The 15,428-nt window shown below is 42.1% G+C and overlaps 1 protein-coding gene across 1 annotated transcript in view; it reads left to right on the forward strand.

The window, feature by feature from the left end:
• Window positions 1–14,998, forward strand: part of kirrel3b (kirre like nephrin family adhesion molecule 3b) — a 270,450-nt gene extending 255,452 nt beyond the window's left edge. The window contains exons 11-16 of the mRNA XM_084065415.1: window positions 3,386–3,584; window positions 7,238–7,345; window positions 8,731–8,814; window positions 9,242–9,351; window positions 12,103–12,189; window positions 14,242–14,998. Of these exons, the coding sequence (XP_083921541.1) occupies window positions 3,386–3,584; window positions 7,238–7,345; window positions 8,731–8,814; window positions 9,242–9,351; window positions 12,103–12,189; window positions 14,242–14,712 (1,059 nt within the window). The 3' untranslated portion in view covers window positions 14,713–14,998. The remainder of the gene's footprint in view (window positions 1–3,385; window positions 3,585–7,237; window positions 7,346–8,730; window positions 8,815–9,241; window positions 9,352–12,102; window positions 12,190–14,241) is intronic.
• Window positions 14,999–15,428: the final 430 nt, after the last annotated feature.

Here is a 15,428-nt window from a genome sequence, read left to right on the forward strand (position 1 = left end):
TATTAGCCCAGGGACCCCATTTGAAAAGATATGGCAGGGACTCAACCATTTTGATTTCTTGGGGGTCCCAATCTACACTATAGTATCATCATCAGTGTGTTCATTTAACTCTGAGAGTGTACAAATGGAACCAAATGGACCCGTAAGGGTCCATTTGGTTCCATTTATACACTCTCAGAGTTACAGACACGCAAGAGTCAATTTGTTCCTAATAACAATTAATTTGGAACCCGCTCAAGGACCACTGGTTGAGAACCACTGGTCTAGCAGATTAAGTCAATATTTCAGAAGAATCGTTCACTTTGTGATACAAGCACCACATTTGGCATGAATAACGCCAAGACCTACTTTTTCAGAAAGGCCTCCAAGACGATGACCATTTTTCAAGGTGGCTACAAGGTTTTTTAGTGTAGAACTTGAATGTCTTAAAGATCTAGTTCATCAAAAATGTATGAATTTTGACATGACAAATTCAATGGTGCCGTTAAAAATACAATATGGCTTCTAGTTTTCAAGACGGCGGCCATTTCCGACTAAAATTCTCAGTTTTCTGTCATGTAATTTGATCAGAAAATAAGTTTAAACCGGCTGTAGAGTAGTCCAAGGTTCTAAGCAGTCTTTTGATATACATTACAATGTTGTATAATCGGATTGGTTGTAATTGGATTGAATATCTAATATGGGAAAACAAATCATCAAGTGTATTCGATTCATTGTCCATAAATGTGCTGTGAATATACTATAAAGCTCAGTGGTGGACAGTACCAATACATTTACTTGAATACTGTACTTAAGTGCATCTTTTGAATATTTGTATTTTACTTGAGTTCTTTGTTTTACTCTTCTGCATTTCTAAGACAAATATATTACTTTTAAGTATAGTATATCAGCTGTTGATACTCCAAAAAAGTACAGTACTCAAGTGTACTTACTGTGACTGTCCCACCACTGCAAGTTTGACATCATTTGAGTCACAGTCCGTCACAGTAAGTATTCCGGCTATTGAGAATCTAATCAGGTAGAATACTTGTAGGATCACACTTTTTGATTGCCTGTCAGTGTGGCCTTTCTTCCTGCTCCTGCAGAAACCATAGAAGAGCACATCAGATGAAACATGGCTGCTCCTCATCTTGACCATATCATCACAGAGTGTGATGCCCAATGTATTACTTCCCTATAAGTCATCTCCTCAACCCTGCTTGGGCTAGTTCCCTCTGTCAGTGCCACGTAGGTTTAAGAGCATACATCTTCAATGGAAATGACTAACGCTGATGAGCTGTCATTAGCCGAGATGACTGAACAGGAGTCATAGGAAGAAAGAAATTGGCCAAGCTTTCTCAAGAAGTGTGATCTTCTGAGGTGGGAATGTTCACAGGTTTCTCATTTAGTCTGAACAATTTCCGTGACTATGACAGGCTCTCCGAGCCCCCCCAGAACCATCTGACTCCCTATCACAGTGCCCCGTATGTATCTGAAGATAGTAGTCCAGCTCAAACTAATTCAGCCAACTCCCTGATACAGTGGGTACTACTCCGTGAGGACCGGGGCTCATGCTTAACCCTTTAAGGCCGGGAAGGAAACGCATGTGTGTCATTTTAAGTTTTCTTTGGCTATTCAAAAATAGCAGATATACAAGCTATACACAGATACAAAGCGACACAGCGACAAATGCGGTGTATTTTTGTATCTTTGTACCTCGCTCGTGTGAACGCACCATTATAGGGTCCCTATATACTGTAGTGTGTTGAGGCATTAGACAGTTGTGTTTCAGAGTTTTACAGGTTGTTACGGTAAACCAATATAGTTCTACTGTTAATGATCAATAAAGAAATGTCCACAGACATGCACATTAATGCTAGGTAAAAAAAAAGTAGGCTTTAGTCTTTAAAAGAGCCCAATGCAGTGTTCATGTCATTCAGTTATATAACTTCAAAGTCAAACACTTTGAATTTGAAAGAAAAGTCTTTCTTTGGGAGTGAAATCCCTGAACCGAGGATAAATGCACTTGTACGATTGTGGCATTGTGCAATTATTCTTTTCACAGCCAGACGGAAGGTTGGAGGGTTATTGTCTCCGCCAGGCCGAAAGGCATGGCGAGAGAGTATGTTTTGCCCCCTGTCCGTCCGTGTGTCCGTCCGTGTGTCCGTCCGTCCGTCCGTCCGTCCGTCCGTCCGTCCGTCCTTCTGTCTGTGAGCAGATAATCTCCGCCACCGTTGGACCTGTCGCTGTGAAACTGCGCACACACACTCCCTGGATGACACAGCAGAACCTCTGCCCCACATTTTTCAGATCAGCCTGTCATAGCGCCACCATGACGCCGACTTTAGCGAAACACATTTTTTGCTATTACTCCTACAGATTTTGTCCAAAAAGCACCCAAATCGGTACACAGTATCTCTATAGTCATGTGATCAACACGGATCTGTCTGATTTTCCATATTCTATCCTGATTTGCTAAAATTGCCTTCCAAAGTATGCAGGATTGGTTCATTTGGAACAAAATGCCTCAAATCATGCCTCAAGCATGCGATTTCCGTGAAGTTTTCCACAGAGATTCCCACTTGGCCCAGGAATAGATGCCACTTGAAAACGTTCACATCAGCCTCATGGTGGCACTATAACAAGCCAATTCACGTTTTTCACATGTATGTTGCATATATACAAATATATGTTCATATATTTCCTTTCCGTGGGGGGGGGGGGGGGGGGGGGGGGTTGGGAACCGCTGAGATAACAGATTCAAGGGCAGATAGAGAGGTGACGCGCATTCATGGTCATGAGTGAGACCTAATGGCATTGCTACTGTAGGTCAGAGACACAAGGGCTGTAACTGGCTGAGGGGCAAAGGTTACAAATGTCCAGTGGTGTAAAGTAACTAAGTGTACTAAGTACATTTACTGTACTCAAGTACAATGTTGAGGTCTTTTTTACTTTACTATAGTTGAGTACTTTTACTCAACTGCAATTATTTGAAAATTGTAGTTACTAGTTACTTTGTAAATTTTGATTATTACGAAACATACATTATCCGCTTCAGCCCTATATACATTTTGGCCATTTAAAAACAGCCGATCTACAAGCTACGCATTGTGAGCTTGTAGATCTGCTATTTTCAAAAGATTTGTATACATTTTATACATTTGCATAATTCTGCATAATGAGTAGGCCTACTTTCTACGTTTGTACTTTAAGTACATTTTGATACCAATACTTTTGTACTTTTACTCAAGTACATTTTGAATTCCGGACTTTTACTTGTCACAGAGTATCTTTACATTGCAGTATTGATACTTTTACTAGTACAAAATGTGAGTACTTTTTCCACCACTGCAAATTTCACTCTTCTCTTCATGCTTCTTGATCCACTCCACTTCCTTCCTCTCAGGCCTGGTCGTGGAAGGAGACGGTGTTAGAGTCCGGCACGTCGGGCCGCTACACCGTGGAGACGGTCAGCACGGAGGAGGGGGTCATCTCCACGCTGACCATGAGCAACATCGTCCCGGCCGACTTTCAGACCATCTACAACTGCACTGCCTGGAACAGCTTCGGCTCCGACACCGAGATCATACGGCTCAAGGAACAAGGTGGGAGCCAAGGTTCGACAGATTCCACCTTTCCTCTTCTTACCAAATGCCACTATGATTGTGATGATGCGGGACAAGTATGCACAATGCGTAGGCGGATGGGAAAACAATGCCACATGTGCTGCTGCACACTATAGTATTAAAATATACCTGGATATTGTAAATTACATACCTAGGTATATCAGTGGTTTTCAACATTTTTCATGCCAAGGACCCCTAAATTGATATACATTTGGCCGCGGAACCCCATATGAAAATGTTTTGTGCCAGGGACCCCCCAGAAGAGAAGATTTGTGTTAAGAAATGCAACATTATACAAAATTCTTCAACCGCTTTCAAGATTTTTTCGAAAATGTTCAACAATAGCAGATCTACAAGCTCGCAGCTTGTATATCTGCTATTTTTGAATAGCCAACATATACAATATGGATAAAGGGGTGAAAATGTATTAACACCTTTTGCTGGGGACCCCCTGGAACCCCCTCAAGGACCACTGGTGGTCCCCGGACCACTGGTTGAGAACCACTGATTTAGATCATTCATATGTTAATAGCATTAATTCATCAGAATCTTTATGGAATTTAAAAATGTCTACAGTATGTAACAATGTCTAGGATTTACAACTTTGGTTACCAACAAGTACAGTCCAGTAAAAACATTATAAAGTAAAAAAAATAATAATGAAATATTCATGGCAGTAGTAATTGCTGTAAATGTAATGGCCATGAATTGAATTAATTTCCCCTGTTAAGATAAAGTGCATCCCAAAAGAAGCAATTTGAACTGGTGGCCCCGGCTAAATTGAGAACATGCTATATATACTATATAGCCACAGCACATAAAAGCAGAAATTGCTCACTGTGGCTCTCTCTCCGTGCCAGCGTCTCATTATAAACAGCCTTTATTTGTTTAGCAATGCTTCATAAATGAATACATTTATTGTAACTCATTTGCTTTTCAGTAGGGAAGGCTTTGTTCAATCCACTAATTCCAAATGATAAATTATAAGCTGCTTATATGAAAGTGACATTGATCAATGAAGACATTAAATAGGCTTTAATGGCATAGGGAAGAGCACTCAGCTTTGTTGCGTTTGTTTTAAGTGCGAGAAGGTCATTAACATGGGCCAGTGACTCAGGTCTTCATTATAGTGCTCTTCGAGGCAGGACCTGCATATAGATGAATATGCCTGCAGGTTTTATCACATTCACAACGCGCGCACGCACACGCACGCACGCACGCACGCACGCACGCACGCACGCACGCACGTACACACGCACGCACGCACGCACACACACACACACACACACACACACACACACACACACACACACACACACACACACACACACACACACACACACACACACACGCACACACACACACACACACACAAAAGCGTTGGCCCCGATGCACACATGCACGTAAACACGGACACACTCTTTGCCTCTATTTAGTACTCAATGAAAATAAAACCTCTTAGCCAAATGCTTTTATTAGGCTAAATGAGTGTAAATTAAAAGTTATTGGACAGTCGGATAATGAGATATCTGTTTGCCTGCAATGAAACACAAAAGGCTTACTAATGAAGTTTCTACCCTAGTTTGTTGGTTTGGTTTTTAAATACTGCTTTCTGTGAAGCATTTTGTCACCAACCTGTTTTTAAGTGCCTGATAAATTAATTTGTCTGGACTTGATTTGACTTGACTAGATGAGGGGGGGAGGGGGGGGTAAACGGTAATACAAGCTCTCTGAGTTTTAAACAAACAGCATTGTGTTAGTTACCCTCCCAAGAAACTCTCCCAGAAGGAAAATTAGAAACTAAATGAGAAGAGCTTAGCATATTTCCCATAAGTCTGTGTAAGCATATGTGCTGATGAGAAAAACTGAAAGCAAAAGAAACAGAACCGGATTCAATACGAGTGGAGAGATCATTGGTAGGGCCTGCCTTTCTGGTATATTAGTCTACTAAAATCATAAGCCTGATGTAGTATATGTCAAATTTCAATAATATATACAGATATTACAGGAACAATCTTAACAAATAGAAAAAGAAAATAGTGCTGGTGTAAAACAAATTGGGTGTATGTAACAAAAACAAAACTTCAAGGTCAAAATAATAATAGTTTTTCTAAATGTTTCTACATGTCTAGGTCTAGCTTTATAAAGATAGACATTTTGTTCAGTTACTTCTCTTTCAATAAAGAGCAGAGCAAGCAATGACATGTACCAGATTTTTTGTTGCACACAGGTGCCACACACCAAAAACAGCTGATCTACACGCTCACAACGTGCCGCAGCGCTACACGCTGTGAACTTGTAGATGAGCTATGTTCAGTGTGCGACACCCTGAACACACAACTAAGAATAAATCAATGTATATGCTCTTCAGTGGAGGATAGGTAGGCCAACAATATAGGGACTATCCCTAAAAAATATTTTAAAGCATGAATTAGTCCGTAATTGTTCTTATTAATGAACATATCACAATGTTATTTTATAAACAAACTAGGGCATTGTCTGGATTGCTGGTCATGGGTGCCAGGTGTCCATGGCGCCCATTGAAGCTCAGTGATTCTGTGTCTTTAAGTATCTGTACTGTGTTGTAGTACATAATGTATTTTTTTTTTATTTCAACATAATTATTATTGAAGGATTGTCACAGCGTACAGGATAAGATAAACAGTCATACAAATGAACCCTTCTAGTTTTCTGAAGAAAAAAAAACACACAAGACAAACACAACAAACTCAAACCCTCCCACCCAACCCCCTCACAAAAAAACAATAAAGAGGGCAAAAAGTGGAAAAGAGGAGGGGAAAAAAAGTAAAACTAATACAAAACAACACACCAGCCATCAGAGGAGATGACAGCATTATGTGATACGCGTGTTGGTCCAATATATTATACATTAAGAAAATACACAGAGAATGCTTAACCCACACTGTTCTAAAGCAGTGGTTCTCAAACTTTTTCATGTCAAGGACCCCCGAATTGACACTTATTAGCCCACGGACCCCCATTTGAAAAGATAAGCCAGGGACTCCCCATAAGATTTGTACGGCTCGGGTGCATTTCTCCTTTCCGACATGTCGCCTTTCCGACGTTGACGAACCCTATACCTAACCCTAACCCTAACCCTAACCGCACGCGGAAGCCACTAGTCGGAGTGGTGAGATGTCGGAATGGAGAGTGAACACCGTACGGCTCTAGCAGTGATTCTCAACCATTTTAATTTCAAGTACCCCCAATTTGACATGTATTATGCTACGGACCCCCATTTAATGGCATTTCTATCTCTGGGACCCCAATTCATATTGTAAAATCAATGCTAATTTAACTCTGAGAGTGTTACCAATGTTACCAAATGGACCCTGATGGGTCCATTTGGTAACATTTGTACACTCTCAGAGTTACAGACCCATAAGGGTCCATTTGGTTCCTTTCCATCATTTAGCTGGGGACCCCCTGGAACCCCCTTAAGTACCCCACTTTGAGAACCAATGTTCTAAAGCACTTGAGGGGCCACCTCGAGCACGGCCTCCGCCACAGGAGATGTTGTATTACATACTGTAGCTAAACCTATGCAATCTACGGATCGATGGATGTTGTTTATCATGTCCGTGTTTTTTTTCCCCCTCTGTCCTCTGCAGAGTCTCTGCCGGTGGCAGTGATCATCGGTGTAGCTGTGGGAGCCTTTGTGGCATTCATCGTGCTCATGGGAACAATCGGAGCATTTTGCTGCACCCGTGCCCAGAGAAGTATGTTTCCTCCTGCTTGCTTCTTCCATCCCAAGGCTATAGGCCAAGCGTAGGCATGCCCACAGCCAGATCAAAACATCACACTCAGCCACACTGGAAAAAAGTATCCAACAGAAAAATACATCCATACATCTGCATTTGCAGGTGCAATTTTCTATAAAGTACACACCCTATGAAGCATTGAATTCATGGAGATTTTTTAGTTTTTGTCGCATTCCTAAGTCAATAATATGATGTACGGCGGAAAGATGCTAATGTATCCGGTAGGAGACTCAAATGGTCTCCAATGAGTCTCCTACCGGAGAGACCGTCGGTCATCAAATTATTGGCTTAGGAATGTGGCAAAAACTAAATAATCTCCATGAATTCAAGGCTTCATGGGGTGTGTAATTGATAGAAAATACAATTTTTTGGGGGTGAAATACTATTGGTGTAATTATTATTAATTGACTTTTTCCAGTATGGGCATTTTTTGTAACACAGAGATACCAAGCATGTGATAAGGCCTCATGTCATGTGATCTGAGTCTTAATACAGTCTCCAAGCTACAGTACAGTTGCAGCCGTAAAAGATGTCCCACGTTTTACTACTACTGATTTACTATGACTCTATAGAAAAGAAGAATGGTTTCTTTTATCTGTTGGATAGCTACAAGGAATAGTCTATTACTAGCATGCTCAGAGACACGTTGAGAATCTGTAGTTACCATACTGTAGAATTGTCTGTAGTGTTGGAGCAGGATAATTGTGAAAGATAAATGTGCGACTAATACAATGGCCACCATTATACTTCAATCTTATGTTCTGACTGTCATCCATCCATGATGTAACTGTTTAATCCATTAAGACGGGCAACGCATCTCTGTCATTTTTAAGATTTCTTTGGCTATTCAAAAATAGCAGATCTACAAGCTCGTAGATCTGCTATTTTTTTTTTAAATCGTGGAACATTTTTGCAAATCTTTGAATATATTGTATATATATACATTTTAACTAAAAATCTTTGCTTCTGGGGGTCTCTGGAACAAAATACAGCGGACAAATACATATCATTTTGGATGGTCCTTGATTTTAGTTAAAAATGTTCGCTTTAAAAAAACAGATATATTCAAAGATTTGCACACATTTTCAAGATTTTTCAAAACAAATATCAAGCTCGTAGCTTGCGCTATGAGCGTGTAGATCTGCTATTTTTGAATAGCCCAAAGTATAAAATAATGGTTAGGCCTATAGCTAAAAAAAAAAAAACTAAAATGACACGCATGCGTTCCCGGATTGAATGGGTTAACTCAGACTATAAAGACAGTCAGCCACTGACTGACTGTGTTCCAACGACCAAACTGTGCCGCCGGTCCCCTCAGCATGTCTATTGTCTGTATACCACAGAAGACGCACACCTGGTTATGCCCTCACTGCCCGTCTCCATCTGTGCTCACCAGAGAGAACTTGCAAGCAAAATTAAGACAGAAAGTAAGACTTTGTTATACTAGTATATGCCCGTACAATGAGCAATAATGTCCCAGAACAGAAAGAGCCACGGTGCAAAGGCTGTGTTGAAATTGCATATGTATGCAGAAAAGAAAAAAAAAGTGAAACATACAGGAATCCGATGGCAGAATATGAAAATATAATGCTTTCTCTAGTTTTTTGTTTTGTTTGTTTGTTTGTGTTTTGTTATTTTTTTTTGTGCAGGAGTAAGTGGGTGAGGGGTGGGGGTGTGGGTGTGGGTGGGGGGGGGGGGACGTCTCATAGAAACCAAACCATCTGGCTAAATTACTATGTAGTACTGCAAAAAATGCCATTGTGGGAAGATTATGGTATCAACAAAAAATACAAAAGCACATTGAGCCAGCTAGTACTGAATCGCTGCATTGTTCTGTGTGTGTTTTCTCCCCAGATCTGAAAGGAGTCGTGTCGGCGAAAAACGACATCCGAGTGGAGATTGTGCACAAAGACCACAACGCGGCACGGGAAAACGAGGAGCACGCCTCCATGAAGCAACTGATGGTGAGTGTGAGTGTCGCGCCATACTATTTGCACTTCCTATACTTCCCCAAAAAAAAAACGTTAAAAAGTTACAAAACTAACCCCTGCTCTTTTTATTTGAACCCATTAAGACCGGGAACGTATCCGTGTCATTTTAGATTTGAGCTATAACCGTCTTTTTATACTTTGGCTATTCAAATATAGCAGATCCACAAGCTCGGCAGCGCGGCACTCTGTGCCACGCTACGAGCTTGTAGATCTGCTATATTTTGAAAAATTGTGAAACTTTGTGCAAAAATGTATTATTTTAAAGCGAACATTTTTAACTCAAATCCTTGCTTATGGGGGGTCCCCGGAACAACATATTTTGAGATGGGGTCCGCATCCAAATACATATCATTTTGGGTGGTCCTAGACATGGAAAAGTTTGAGAACCACTGATATTATAGCAACATAGGTTTTTTCAAAAAACTGTTAGGATTTAGAAGACATTTTGTAGAATCCCCCAGAAGCAAAGATTTGAGTTCAAAATGTTCGCTTTAAGAAATATATATGTATTCAAAGATTTGCAAACGTTTTCCACAAGTTTTCAAAAAATAGCCAAAGACATCTTAAAATGACACAGATGCGTTCCCGGTCTTAATGGATTTATACAGTCTGTGAAATCATGAATGCTTATTAGTCCTATCTTATATGGTTCGCTTTAATAGTGGTTTCCTACTGAGTAACCCCTCTTTATACGAATAATGGAAAAGCACAAAAGGTACGTCAAATTACCATCTAAGAAACTGTGTTTTTCAAATAAAAGATACACTTGCACACTGAATATACTCGCATTTAAAACAGGTATTGCATAACCGGAGGGGCGTGCGTTCCCTACAGGCATTGTTCCCAGCGGGCATCACTCCCAACGGGCATCAGCCTAGTCCTGGATAATGTCATCCCTCGCCTCTCTCGTTGTTTCAAATCAAAAGCCCTCTAGCATTTCGCATACAGTCCAGCCATATACAGTACGTATAGGTGTTGACCTCGTCTCCCACACACACATAAATCTTTTTCGGAGATCTCTTCACAAGTGGATAAGAGCGTCTGCTAAATGCCCACAGTATATTGTAATTGTAATAGTAAGTGGTGTGACTTCCATATTCTGTACCGAGGGCAGAACTAAAGTTTACGGCAAGAGGTCTGGCGTTTTTCTCTATCATACATAAAGGGAATTAATGTTGCTGCAGGGGAAATAAGATATCACACCATCATCTCAACGTTGTAAAAAAAAAAGAATACTAAGTATGCTACTTACTGTATAGAGGTGAGTGAAAGCAGGACATGTTGGAATGATATAAACAGTTTTCCAAAAGGTTTCAGGATGCTCTGACTATGGCCTAAAAAACTTGAGCTTGATACCCAAACCACAACTGCAGTTGCGACAAAGGTTCCATGAGAGTGACAGATTGCCCCAGGGTCAGATCAGCTAGCCCGTCCGTCCGTCCGTCCGTCCGTCCGTCCGTCCGTCCGTCCGTCCGTCCTCTCTCTCTCTCTCTCTCTCTCTCTCTCTCTCTCTCTCTCTCTCTCTCTCTCTCTCTCTCTCTCTCTCTCTCTCTCTCTCTCTCTCTCTCTCTCTCTCTCTCTCTCTCTCTTTCTCTCTCTCTCTCTCTCTCTCTCTCTCTCTCTCACACACACACACACACACCCTAACCACGTTGCATGCATTCCGCGTTATAGTTTTGCTATGGTCCCCCACACCCCAGTAAGCAGGAACAGTGTTGCTCTTGTACAAATTACTTCCAATATTTGTTCAGGCTCATTACAGCTGCACAATGCGGTTGTCACGTCCACAAACCATTAATGACAGATTACTTTTGAAGAACACCTGCTGCGTTATCTGTAACTTTATTGCATATTTGTGTCTTCCTTTCACATGTTCATACTATACTGTATGTATCGCTATTCGCTACAGAGGCTAGGTCACATAGGGCTACACAGAGAATATAACTGGCTTATGACTAGCTAGTGGTGATGTTGTGCCGAGGCACACTGTGTGCCATGCAGTGGTGGAAAAAGTACTCACATGTGTTACTTAAGTAAAAGTATCGATACTGCAATATCGAAATACTCTTTACAAGTAAAAGTCCGGAATTAAAAATGTGCTTGAGTAAAAGTACAAAAGTATTGGCATCAAAATTTCCTTAAAGTACCAAAAGTAAAAGTATTCATTATGCAGAATATCCCATTTCAAGTTTTCAAATGTGTAAAAATCTTTTGAAAATAGCAGATCTATAAGCTCACAATGTGTTGCGATGCGACACAGTGTGCGCTTGTAGATCGGCTATTTTTAAATGGCTGAAATGTATATAGGGCTGAAGTGATTAGTGTATGTTTTGTAATAATAATCAAAATCTTTAAAGTAACTAGTAACTAAAGTTTTCAAATAATTGTAGTGGAGTGAAATATTTGCCTCTGAGATGTAGTGGAGTAGAAGTAAAAGTATTGGAGATACTTAAGTGAAGTACAAATACCTCACCATTGTACTTATAAGTCTTATAAGACCAGGTGTGCCTTGGGATTTTGTGACAACCAATATTATTGCTATCGTCTGCCAAGAGCGGGCGAGACTAGCAGACCTACAAGATCACGACGCGTCACGGACGCGACACGTCGTGAGCTTGCAGGTCGGCTATTCTCGACGCTCGACGAAGTACGAATCAAATAAGCTGAGGAACTACACGACTAACATGTGTGACCTTTACTTTCTTTCCCCAATTTCCAAAGCAGGTGGAACGAGGAGAATTCCAGCAGGAGTCCGTTCTGAAGCAGTTGGAGGTCTTACAGGAAGAGGAGAAGGAATATCAACACATCAAGGTAAGCAAGGGGATCAATTACTGTGGTTATTGAAGGTCCTTCACTCAGGGACCGATATCGTTTTAATACATTAATCCTATTGCTTCAAGCCATGAAGCCAAGGATTAAAAAATTATAATTATAATTACTAATTTGATTAATTAGGCCATCATCAAAGGTGGGGGCAGGGAAACACAGGTTGTTTGGCCCTGACGTTTGCTCATAGAATATAGTTTACCATAAATCTTCTCTCAAAACCTTATTAGAAATGAATTAATGTGCTATCTTTAAATAGCTTGGAAAGGGGGCAAAACTAGACTGAAACAAGAAACCTTCATGAGCTCTGTTAACAATGCTAATTTAAGAAAGGTCCTGTCTGTATTTTTCTTGGAAAAAGGTACCCTGCAATATCGTTTTTCTTTCCATATTCCCTACATGTAACACCCATTCTCATTATTTTTTTTAAATACACATGACAAGGCATGTGGGGAAAGGCATCATTAAAATATGCTTGCAAATGTGTCAGTGTACTGTCCTCTTAGAAGCACCCCTCACACCCCAGGGCTTTGCCATGTAAATGCCTCAATTATTCTGGCTACAGTGTCACACTACAGGCACAGTTTACCCCACCTCAACCTGGCATTCATGTCAGTAAGGTGGAGGATGTTAATTGCAAAGAGCATATTGAAGTCTCGAAACACCATTTGCATTGGATTTCGGCCACTGCCCTAAGCGATCAAGGTTACAAAGGTCCATTTAGATTCTCTGAAGCATGGCACAGCCGATCCAATGGCTGAGGAGTAAATCTTGTCCTATTTATTAATGCCATTGTCCAAATGAATGTTCCCGACGGCCTCCCTCAAGTTTTCTTACACTGTCTCGCATGTCTGTGCCCTGTTCCCACCGGCACTGGCTTTCTTGATCCTAGTTGATGATGTGCATAGGATGAGAGCACAAGGGACCGAGCAGGAGATAAAGGCCAGGCACAAACAGTCTCTCTCCCTGACAGCAGATAATAATGAGACTAACAAGGACTCTCTCAGGTTGTCGTGGGCTGTGTCATTTCCACCATGATTAGCATTTTCCTCTGTGGGGATTTGGCATTGTGCTCAACTCTTGACATTTGGTATCCATTCACGGCACACACACGCAGACTCCACACAAACACACACACACACACACACACACACACACACACACACACACACACACTCGCAGCCAGACATTTAGTAATGGCTTGGTGCCTAGAGCCCAACAGCTACACACCGTGCATGGCCTCAGAAGCCATGTCTCTGCATACATGAAGAAACTGTTTTTTTTGTATTTCTGGCCGTTTTGGGTCTAATTAAGAGCCGGCATTTGAGTGAACTTTGCAGGGACACGCTGGTTGCCAAACTGTGAGTCATCAACACCCACTTAATTGGATGTTTTTTTGATGGACTGCAACAGTAGGGCCAGCCCTATAAAGGTGAGATTCGGTGACTGAGTTTGTCACTGATTCTGACTGAGTCTTCTGACTGATGAAGTTACACCTTTTGTCGGTCAGCCAAGGGTTGGAGTTATCCCATTGGCCATGGCTCTTTCAAAAGTGATTCTGTGTGAACAGTTTTCAATTGCGTCATCAGGGGCTGTTTACAGTGGCTCCACAGTCTTCAATTATGCCCACAGGGATCTTCAAATATGTCCTCGGCATCCTCGGAAGTGATTTAAACTAAAAGCCCTCTAGCGTTTCTCCTTGGACGTGACATATGCCTCCTTTCTTATTTATTCCACAATTTGAATTGTAATTAATGCCAGTTTGACCTTGGCTCATGTTAAGCTAGGAGAAGAAGAAAAAACAGAGGGATTTTTGTTTCCCTCTTCCCTCTGGAGATACTTCGTTTTTTAGAGTACAAATGTATATTTCATTCTTCATCAGTGATAACTAAGCAGGTCTTACAGACAGACAACTTCTGCTTGCAAAAACGTAATAACTGCCAAGTCCTGCACGACCAGCGGTATCACAATCACAACGCAGGGCTCTAATCCAGAGATCCACACATGATTCAATCGTTTTGTCTTCCTTCTCAACAGGACCCCACCAATGGCTACTACAGCGTCAACACCTTCAAGGAGCACCACACCCCGACCATGAGCGCCAGCCAGGCAACATCAGAGGCCAGGAACCAGCCCACCAGCACCGGCACACTCGGCAAGCAGCGGGTGCCGACGGGCATGTCCTTCACCAACATCTACTCCACGCTGGGCACGGGCCCCAACCGCCTGTACGACTATGGCCAGCGCTTTGTGCTGGGCATGGGCAGCAGCTCCATCGAGCTGTGCGAGCGCGAGTTCCAGCGAGCCTCGCTGAGCGACTCCAGCTCCTTCATCGACACGCAGTGTGACAGCAGCGTCAGCAGCTACAGCAAGCAGGACGGCTACGTGCAGTTCGACAAGGACAGCAAGGCGTCGGCCGCCTCCTCCTCCTCCCACTACTCCCAGTCATCGTCGCAGAACTCTGACCTCACCAGGCCCCTCCAGAAGCGCATGCAGACCCACGTCTGACGACCCGCCGGCAGCCATCTCAAAAACGGAGGGGGTCCACGGGGGTCACGAGGGACATGGAAGCAAACCCAGCCCGGGAGAGCTGGAACTGTGAAAGAGAGATTGGAGCTCCTGTGAGCAAAAAAAAAAAAAAGAAGATAAATAAATAGAAGGGAGGGCGTATTGTTTACAATAAGTTGCCGTTTCTTGCGGGACCCGTGGAAACACAGCAGCTGGCTGGTTTTAATTCGCCATTCAGACTTGTTCAGACTTTTAGAATGCCTGACATGTGGATCAAGAAGCCTTATATTTCTCTTCACGGTCAACTCATTTACCAACTCCCTTTTTTTGTGCCACAGAGGTTCTTGGCCTACACAGAGAGAAATCAAGGGTGGAACGTCAAGAGTCAAGACATGTTGATTGAAGGAACAGGGGCCAAGAGAATTCCAGAAGGCTGGAGTACCACAAAAGATCATGTGTACGACAATCAGCTCATCTGGCAAAAGATCTTTATTTGCCCTCTTGTCGACTGCCGTTCATACTTGATACTCGTTTTGAGTGTCGAGGCGATCTGGCAGTCGTGCAAGTTCAAGCCAATATCCTGCTGCTCTCGTCATATCCAGGACAACGGTGAATGTGCACGTGTGGTAGCTGTTTGAAAGTTTGTTTATTCCGCCCACTTTTCAGTCCCTCCTTCACCCCCCAAACACATGCTGGATGTTGAGCTCGGCTTACAG

This window comes from Gymnoscopelus microlampas, assembly GCF_963454915.1.
Source record: "Gymnoscopelus microlampas genome assembly, chromosome: 8".
Taxonomy (NCBI): domain Eukaryota; kingdom Metazoa; phylum Chordata; class Actinopteri; order Myctophiformes; family Myctophidae; genus Gymnoscopelus; species Gymnoscopelus microlampas.